This window comes from Helobdella robusta (genome assembly GCF_000326865.2).
Source record: "Helobdella robusta unplaced genomic scaffold HELROscaffold_28, whole genome shotgun sequence".
NCBI lineage: Eukaryota > Metazoa > Annelida > Clitellata > Rhynchobdellida > Glossiphoniidae > Helobdella > Helobdella robusta.
Window position 1 is genome coordinate 1470399 of NW_008704435.1, and position 10723 is coordinate 1481121.

The following is a 10723-nucleotide window of genomic DNA, read 5'->3' on the forward strand; positions in this document are numbered from 1 at the left end:
ATATGTTTGTAGTTCGTTTTTTCGATTTTTCTCACTAAAGTTTTTTGGTGAACGTTTAGTTTATTAAAATTCAAAATAAACTTATTTTTCGAATTCATGCTGCAAATAAGGCCATATTTCGATTCCGAATGAATCATCATCAGTGCTCCTTGCTGTATATATAGGGAAATATTGACTTTGTCAAGATGAACTTTGACGTTGTAAAAATTAACTTTGGTGTTGTAAAATTGAACTTTGATGCGAATTAGGTGTCAGGTTTCTTTATTGGTCTTCTTTGGTCTTCTTTTCTTCATCGATAGCATCATGTTCTTCTTTGTCACTATTTACGATGCTAATATTTATTACTTCGTTGTTGGTTAAGCGCCGGGTTGGAAGTGAGGTTGTCATTTTTTGTTGTATATTTATTTTTGGTTTATTGATGTCAATTAATACTGCTTCTGCAATTTTAAGATGCGTTTAGTCGCTGTTCTGGTATATTACTTTGGTGTTGCTATCGAGGATTTCACGGCTAATTGTGAATGAGTGTTGAGTCCAAATGAGATTTGATAGCACCACTCTGTTTATGCATCGTAATTTGGAATCGAAATATGGCCTTATTTGCAGCATGAATTCGAAAAATAAGTTTATTTTGAATTTTAATAAACTAAACGTTCACCAAAAAACTTTAGTGAGAAAAATCGAAAAAACGAACTACAAACATATTAACGCCAAACATTCGGTAGAATTTATAGAATATTGTAAAAATTATGGTCTATTACCAACATTTACTCGAAGTTCTGCGACCAACCGACGTAATCTAACAATTGAACAAGATCGCGAGCAGCGACTGCTTCATCTCTCTCGATAATTAGAAGTTAAGAAGAAGGTAGTTCAAGACTTGTCAAATCAACTAACTGAATTGTTGAATCAATGGGATCACTGTGATGTTGATTGCATTGTCAAGAATGAACTAAACTTATGCCGGAAAGAATTTATAAATGCATATATGCAATCATCAAAACTAAAACTTCATAAAAAACTGACCAACCTGATAACCAAAGGAAATAACAATATTATGAAAGATAGATTCATCAATCTTAGCCACCACATCCTTACAGACAAGCAAAAAGCGTTCTTAAACCTGGGATTGAATTGCCATTATCTGAAAAAACCTAACAAAATTGAGAAAATCATTGAGATAGAAAAGCTAATGATGTCTATAAGCGACGCTGAACGTCAAAGTAAATTAAGCGTCAACCCCTCTGTTGCCATTGAGCTTCAAGCTGAAGCCAAGAAACGAGGTAGTTTTCAAAGTAAGCTACTCACTGACGAGATGAAGGATGCGGCGAAGCAACTTAGGGAGAATAAAGATATCGTAATAAGACGTGCAGATAAATCTGCACAATATGTCGTTATCGACCGAGCCGATTACCATGAAAAACTCAATGTTACAAAAAAGTTCCAAGTAATCTAAAAAGGTCCCACTCCTCAACTAAAAACTAAACTAAACACAATAATTAAGAAGATAAGAAAGCACATCACCGATGACAAACTTCCATCACTTATAGGCGAATACTCTCCTGGCTACTTATATGGAAATATAAAAACGCATAAAAATAATCATCCCATTCGACCAATTATTAGCCAAATTACAACTGTCACCTACCCTGTTGCAAAATTCATGAACAAAATTTTAACCCCATATATTCCAAACAATTACACATTACAATCTTCCCGTGAGTTTATTAATCTTCTCAGCATTAATAAACTATCCAAATTTATTGCCTCTCTGGATGTTGAATCATTATTCACAAATGTACCAATTCATGATACAATTGATATAATTATCAACACCGTTTACCACTCAGATATGGTTCCAGTGAACATACCGAAAGCACAACTGAAGTCCCTTCTACAAATTTGCACTACTGAAGCACCATTCCACAGCCCCACAGGCAAACTTTACAAGCAAATCAATGGTGTCGCTATGGGTTCCCCCTTGGCGTCCTATTTGCCAGTTTTTACCTAGGACAGCTGGAGAATGAAACATTCAAAAACAATGCAAATTTAAAACCAAATATCTACGCCAGATACGTGGATGATATCTTTGTCTCCTATAACGATCCTGAACAAATCACCCAACTTCTTGGTACCTTAAACAATCACCCAACTTCTTGGTACCTTAAACAAATCAAAACTTAGATTTACCATTGAAATTGAAAAGGAACAACGTTTACCTTTCCTCAATGTGTTGGTCACCCGTGGCGGAGAACGATTCAAAACCGCGGTCTATGTCAAAGAATCGAACACAGGAATTTGTTTGAATGGACAAAGTGAATGCACCGAACAATTTAAAGACAATTTAAATTTAAAATCATTTGTGAACCGGGCATTCACACACTCTTCCGATATTGAAAATCGCGACGCTGAATTAAAAAGAGTCACTAACCTGCTTGTAAACAATGGATATAAGACTTACTCTATTGAAAGAAGGCTTACGATGCATAAACAGAATGGTGCTATCAAATCTCATTTGGACTCAACACACTCAATCACAATTAGCCGTGAAATCCTCGACAGCAACACAGCAACACCAAAGTAATATACCAGAACAGCAACTACACGCATCTTAAAATTGCAGAAGCGGTCCTAATTGACATCAATAAACCAAAAATAAATATACAACAAAAAATGACAACCTCACTCCAACCCGGCGCTTAACCAACAACGAAAACAAAGAAGTAATAAAAACTAGCATCGTAAATAGTGACAAAGAAGAATATGATGCTATCGATGAAGAAAAGGAGACCAAAGAAGACCAATAAAGAAACCTGACACCTAATTCGCATCAAAGTTCAATTTTACAACACCAAAGTTAATTTTTACAACGTCAAAGTTCATCTTGACAAAGTCAATATTTCCCTATATATACAGCAAGGAGCACTGATGATGATTCATTCGGAATCGAAATATGGCCTTATTTGCAGCATGAATTCGAAAAATAAGTTTATTTTGAATTTTAATAAACTAAACGTTCACCAAAAAACTTTAGTGAGAAAAATCGAAAAAACGAACTACAAACATATTAACGCCAAACATTAGGTACAATTTATAGAATATTGTAAAATATATATATATATATATATATATATATATGTATATTATGTTATTTGATAAGTTTCATTTATTATACGTGTTCATTTATTATTTGTTATTGCTATTTACTGATTGATTGATGGACCGATTGAATGTACGATTGATCTACTGATTTTTTTTTGTATTTTTTGTAATGTTTGTCTGTTTGTAACGTTTGTCTGTTTGTAATGTTTGTTCGTTTGTCTGTTTGTAATGTTTGTCCTGTTTGTGATGTTTGTCTGTTTTTTGACTCTTAGTTATGATGCTTGTTAAGTTCGTTCGTAAATTTAAGTTTTTTTTTTATTCATCCAGTAGATGCGATGTTTGTTAATTCTGACTAGCGTTGTAAATATGTTTCGTAAGTACTGTCCCCATATATGGCTATCAAGATGATGAACTTATAAACTATAGGTAAATAAATAATAATAACGCTTACATGATTCATATCATTAAGAAATCAGTGCATTTCTTATCATTCATTCATTCATTGTAATTGATTAATTTTTATTAATTTCAATTATCTTATTATTTAATTAATGAAACCAGGGTGGATTTGTATGTATGTAAACGTTTTTATTATTTTAATTAAATATTAATTATAGGGATAATTGATTTATTATTTCATTTTAATTGGAAATAAGTTTTTTTTTTGTTTCCTCTTTGGTATAGTCTAATTTAGTCTACTTTTAACTATCTTTTATTTTAATTTTGATTATAATTTTGAGCTTATAGGTTTATTTATTTTTATTTATTTCATGTGTATACGTATGTGTAACACATAAACGGGATGTATTTCATTTTCAGAATTTATTTCTAAATTTGGCGACCTACTTACATGTAAAATATATAGGTATGGCAGGGTTTTTATTCATCATAACAAATGCAGGCGACGGTAGTGTTTTGATGGAATTGTAATAATTTACCTGGGGACTGAAGAATTTCTGAGTCGTTCATTGTGTTAAGAATCTTCCGAGCGAAGGATTGAAATTGGATGAGGCCTCAGATCGTTGAGAAAGATAGAGACATAGAGAGGTACAGTTGGGTCGGTGAAATTTGGTTGGTCAGCTTTTCAGGTTAGAAACAGCATATCTTTTTTAACTTGGACGCCGACAATTTTTTTCATAATTTTGATTTAGAATATAAACTGAAGACAATCAAAGGTTGACAATTAGGTTGATGATGCTCTGGGAATTTGTGGTTTACTTGAGTGAATGATTTTGATGAATGTTTAATGAAATGACCTGCGTAATGGTGATGTAGAGAGGATGAGTATGATGTTGTCTGTGTTTGATTTCCAACGTTAATAATGATATTTTACTCCTTGGTGATTGTTTCACAACTTGGCTACAATATTCTCACATTTTATTCGCTAGTTAGCGAGAGGCCTAGAGATGTTTATCTTATGACGCTTCTCACTCGGAAATATATATTTCATTAATTTTACTTGCCCTCGTTTCAAATTTTTTCATTAAACAAAATTTTGAAAATTTTTTTGATTTATTCACATGAAAGATTTAATCGTTTCTTATTTATCAATTCTCAAAACAAATAAATGATGTCCTTTGGTTCATTCCAGTTAAGCCTTCATGGCAGGTTCTGGCTGTGTTGTTGGATGGAGCTTGGAAAGGTTGCACTTGCAAGCATCCTTCACAAATCTCGATACGCAACTATTTTCTTGCTCAATTTTTATCGACTTTACCAAAAGTATAATTGAAATTTTTAGTTAAATTCGTTAAAATTAGTTTTACTTACGTAAAAATGCTTTAGGTGTAGGCAGCGAATTTTCTAATAACTGATGACATATATTTCACTTCGTTAAATCTGTTCAGGTTTTTGCTTCAGTTTCACATGTAAATTGTAAAATATTTTTTGAAAGCTCTGTCAAAACCGTTGATATGAAGAATGCATAATAATCAAATAGAGAAGGCATTTTGAAGGTTCGTTGTTAACAATCTGGAAAACACAAGCAAAGCATAAAAAAGGGATGTGTTTTGAAATGTGTGATGGTACTGCTGTCAACATGTTTATAAACGATTACATTGGATGATTGTTTGATTGCAGTCATCATTGCATTCAATAACAACACGACACCTATATAGATGTGTGTGTTTGTGCACGTGCAAGTGTGTGCATTTATTTGCACATGTATGTTTGCATGTTATGCTACTGTATATGTGCATGTTTCAAAATCAACATATATGTTTGCCTTCCAGTAAGTATGCGTGAATGTGTTTGTTTTACAGCTTACGTGTTTGCACGTCTATGTGTATGTATATGTATGTGCATATACATTATAATGACTTTTGTGTGCGTGTGTGTACATGATGAGTGATTTCCGTTATTATCTTTCAACATCAACAACAATGAGCGCGCAATTATCATAGAAATAAATAATGATGTTAAGTAATAAAATAAATGCAGCGCTTTAGAGTTATTTTGATGTTGTGTTCTGAAAAATTTTATTTATTCATGGTGTGAATTTTTTATTTATATAATGATATTATTACGTTTAGTATATATAAATGAATTAGTTTTAATTGTTTAACTGTTTCATTTTTCAATAAAATGTTATCTATTTTTTTAAGAAATAGGTTAAATAACCGCTTTCTACAAGTTCATCGTGAAAATTGTTGTTGCGCAAATCATGTTATTGCATCTGTGACCTCGTACTTTTTTAAGAGATCAAAAACATTTGGTTTCCACTTTTCAAACCTGAAACATGTTTTAACTTAATGCCTGTGCTCATATCAAAATTATATCTTGGTTTAATTCAGAGGTGGAGAACGAACGGGATCCAAACGAACCGAGACAACTGGATGCTTCGAATGAAATGTCGTTTCCCGGCTGAACGAAAGTGAGATTGCGGTATTGGAAATTTAGCAGCAGCTTCTTTCAAAGAGAAATAAAGTTGACCCTGAACTACATGGTTTACTGCAAGAGCTGGTTTTGCTTATTATACCTGTTAATGGCTAACATTGCATGGCATGAACCTGGCAAATATATGATACGCTGTTCTTCGCCGATTGTGATGCATTTCAATTTTGAGGATGGGACCCGTTGTTAGGACGTTGTTGGCTTTTCCTACCATCCTATCATTTTCAATGTGCAGTACAAACATGAGTGGCTGCTTGGCTGGTCTGAACTGAGAAACACTGGATGGGATGACGTCCATTAGTCCAAATCGCGGGTTTGTTGCTTACCAGACCCGCAATATGTCACTCAAACTACCTTTTTTTTAATTTGTAGTTCGTTGATGGTATTTTTAAATTTAGAAATTAAAAGTTTGTAATTATCACCGACCATTCATTTATTGTCAATGTAAACTTAAAGTGTAAATGTTTCTTTTATTTTATAAAAACATTCCACTTCCATTGCCACTTCATAGTCACTTTTTATCGTCACAAAATTTCGTGAATTCAAACCAAACTTTAGATCAAACCAAACCAGCCCGAATGTTTTTGAAAATGGTTTGAATGTCATTTTTAATTTAATTCCGTTAATAAACAACCGTTGGTTCGTTCACCACATGGGATATTCCACAAATTCTCCAAAGCGTAACAAATCAAACGGTTTTTAATGCTTGTTTCTATTTCACTTTCTGTAGGCACAAATTTCTATTTAGATTATTTCTATTCAACGCTCCAGTCAATGTGAAATACGAGCCACAAACAACGTATTGATTGAGGCTGAAAAATTGAGTTCATATCGTAAAATGTTCAGAACATCCTTGGAATTGGAAAATGCTTTCGGACGATGCAGTTTGTAGGATGTGTGTTGCTAGAATTTCTTATCCAAATGGATGGAGATTACTGACAGATACCAATTAAATTAATTCACCTAGAGGGTTTGAAAAGTTTTTTAACAACAAAATCTCAACAACACACAGAAACGTCATTACAACGCATACAAAATAAATGTTCAGTTCACGAATTATAACAAATTGTTAAAAGCATTTTTGGCAATTCTGACTTCTTTTAATTAACTAACTGGCTAACGAGCAGACGAGCTTCCAAAATCCAATTGAAATCAGTTGATTGTGTTCCCATTGGTGACTTAACGTTTATTTGGGGCAGATTCAACTAAATTTATATGGTGGCGTCAATATTAATCACACCTTATTGTTAAACTTTTATTAGAATGGTAGAATATTTGATGTTTCTTTTAACAATTTGTATGGCATATTTATGTGGTTTTGTGTGTATGCTTGTTTTCGTGTGTACCTGATCAAATTTGTATGTTTGTACATATTTGTATATCTCTGTACATATTTGTGTACATGTTTGTACATGTTTGTACGTGGTTTTGTGTGTTTGTTCATATTTGTATATGTTTGTAAATGTTTGTGCATGTTTGTATTGAAGAACTCGTGTCTTGTATTTGTCAGCAGGTCCATCGAGACCTCACAACTGCCATCATTAAATACCAGCAGTGTACACTTTTTCTATACACAAATACGTTTGTATATATTTACGATGAAAACTTTATGAACACTTGAGTTAATGTGTGTGATTTGTTTGCGTGCGTGCGTGCATGTGTGCGTGTGTGTATGCGTGTGCGTGTTTGCTTGTGTTATTTATTAAATTCAATAAGTATACTAACTTTATAGTTAAATGTTATTAGTAAGACTTGGTAAAAATTTTCATTTACACAAATTTCATTATGAGATTAATAATAATATTTTACTCTCATTTCATGAAATTTACATACTATTTATTATGTATAAAACATTTCAAATGTTCATTTCTTTACAATTTATTAGCGCCTATGTAAATAACAATATATAGAAGCTCTAAACATTTTGCAAACATATACAATGGGACATGTGACTACATAAACAAATCAACGGACAATTGATGTTGTGTGATACCCGGTTCTTTAGTTGTGCTGTTGTTGTGTTGTTTGTAGTGTTGTTGTAGTGTTGTTGTAGCGTTGTTGTATTGTTGTTGTGTTGTTGTTGTGCCGATGTGTTGTTGTGTTGTTGTGCTGGGATGATTTTTTAGTGCTGATGATAATAATGTTCTGATATCTGCGGTTTGTTGTGCTGTTGTTGTTGTGCTGGTGTGTTTTTTTTTTGTTTTGAAATTTTATTGTTAGTATTCCACAACTGCCTTCTTATAAATTTTCTTCTTAAGTAGCATCTAGAGCGTTCATGCTTCAGAACATGCTGTCAGACATGGTTTGATCGCAGGGAAACATGCCAAAGAGGCTCGCACATTTGAAACCAGCGTCTGTCGATGTAGTTTTTCAATTGTTGAAAATCTGTAGCTAGGATGTACAAACCGTGTATTTGAATCCTCACAAGAACTGCCCCATTGAATCAATAAATTGGTTTCAATTCACACAAACAAATCTGGTTTTTTAACAACTACAATGGTTATTATAAACGTGTGTGTAGAAAATGTTAAAATTTCATCATTTAATAAAACCCGTAACCAAAATACGCAGACAAATTGTCACAAAAAATCTCTTACATTGAATTATTTGCGAATCCCTGCTAGCAACTCACCAACCTATTGCTGTTTCAAGACGCACGCACACTCACCGCTGTTACGCAAGGTATAATGATGTTATTCTTCAATTACATACATGACCTAAGAAGGCACGTATGAGGGGTATGTTGTTTATTTATCCATAGAAGGAGAGAGAACTAACGCTCACAGGAAACAAGGGTGATCAATTGTTTTTACATCTAGTATTCCAATTGTTATATTACAATTCTTGAAACCGTTGCTACTGGCATGTAAATTTCTTTTAAAAACATTTGAGAAGTTTTATTTATTTGCTGGTTTATTCAATCTTATGTGGAATCTTATAATATTTCTACGATTCTTATATATATTTATATAAATAAATCTATGTTCGTGTGTTTGCTTTGTGTGTGTGTGTGTGTATGAGTGTGTAAGTGTTTGTGTGTGTGTGTGAGAGAGAGAGAGAGAGAGAGAGAGAGTGTGTGTGTGTGTGTGTGTGTGTGTGTGTGTGTGTGTGTGTGTGTGTGTGCAGTGGCGGATTTAGGGACCATGGGCCCCCAAAGAAACATTAAGCACTTTTCTCCAAATTTTTTTAGTACCGCCCAACTAAGTTGTCTGGATCAGTCCTTGTGTGTGTGCGTGTGTGCGTGTGTGTGTGCGTGTGTTCGTGGATATGGATTTCATATTCATATTGATATCTAATGGGAAGAGAACAGATAACATAGCATAGATTTGAGTTAATAAATATCAGTTGAACGGTTGGTTGTATGGATGCAGTTTGTTAAATAAACAACATCCTCTCTCTCCCTCTCTCTCTCTCTCTCTCTCTCTTTCTCTCTTTCGTTATTAATTACCCATCTCCTGCCAACTCTGTTTCAATGGCTTTCACTGCTGTTTATAACAACTTGTCTTGTTATTTGTGAATATTTTCATCAATTTCTACATTATTTTAATAAGAATGAACAATTTTTACAATTTTCTGAGTTTATATTTCTGTCAAAAATTGTTATTTTCTTAATTTATTTTTCATAATTGCCTTGTTTTGTTTGTTATTTGATGTAGTATAAAAAAATATTGTAAGTTCCTTACATAAACAATGCCATGTATTCAAACACTAAATGATTTTTCGTTCAAAAGTTTGCAAGTCCTATTTCCGTGTGTGTTGTTGATGTTTCGAAGTAGGCTGGCTGGATTGGATGTATATCAAACGCGAAAATTTATAGCAAAAAAACGTTGATGACGACGACGATGATGAAGATGATGATTAATATTATTAATATTATTTCAACTTAGATACTAAGCGATGTTAGTGATATCATGATATAGTGATATAGTTATATATTTATCGTGATGATAAAACTTTTCCAAAACTTTTAAAGTTTTATTTCATTAGCATCAATAAATTGTCTGCACGTCTGTGTATTTGTGTATATATTATCCTTGCTTGTCACTTGTTTACGTTAGTTTGTGTTGTGTTGATATGCATGCGTTTGCTTCTGCTTCAGCGTCAGATCCTTCAATCGGTTGAAGTTTGCACATAAACGAATGTCAGGATAAACAAATTGTTACGATCTGCAGCCATGTATCACGAGGGTTTTATTCTTTTCGTCAGACTAAACAGATCTCATTCATTGCCCTTTTATTTGCATGTAAAAAAAATTGCTTCTACGCCATTAAACAAGTTTTCAAATATTTACATTTGTTCTCTAGAAAGAAAAAATTCAAAGTTTAGTTGTAATGGATGAACAAAATATACTTAATTTTGTAAAAATGTTTCAAATCTAGAAAATGAATAATTATGCATTTCCTAAAATGCCTTCAACACTGAAATCGAAACGTTTCATTTTTTTGAAATCTTTTTCAAAAGTCTCTGCGGCGTCCTGCCGGTTCTTTGCTGGACTGAACCCGAAGTTGACTTCATCATCTCTTTTAGAACGCGAAACTTCTCGCGAGAACTCTCGCGGAATCTCTCGAGGGACATCATGCGGCACTTCATAATGGACGCCATGCCGTACATCATCATTAACATCATTATAAGCATTTTCTGCATCGCTGATTTCATTCTTTATTTGCCGAGAGGTGAGAGAGTCATTGTGAGTTTGCTGGTTGATCTCATTTTGGATGAAGTTTTTTGTCTGGAT

At 33.2% G+C, this 10723-nt stretch overlaps 1 protein-coding gene across 1 annotated transcript; it reads right to left on the reverse strand.

Annotated features, from left to right (window-relative positions):
- Positions 1 to 4690: 4690 nt before the first annotated feature.
- HELRODRAFT_174001 (hypothetical protein) lies at positions 4691 to 7160 on the reverse strand (the record flags this gene model as incomplete). Its single annotated transcript, XM_009020558.1, has 3 exons — positions 4691 to 4807; positions 6089 to 6266; positions 7102 to 7160. 3 exons carry the CDS (start codon positions 7158 to 7160, stop codon positions 4691 to 4693), a joined length of 354 nt encoding a protein of 117 aa, XP_009018806.1.
- Between the last annotated feature and the right edge of the window lie 3563 nt (positions 7161 to 10723).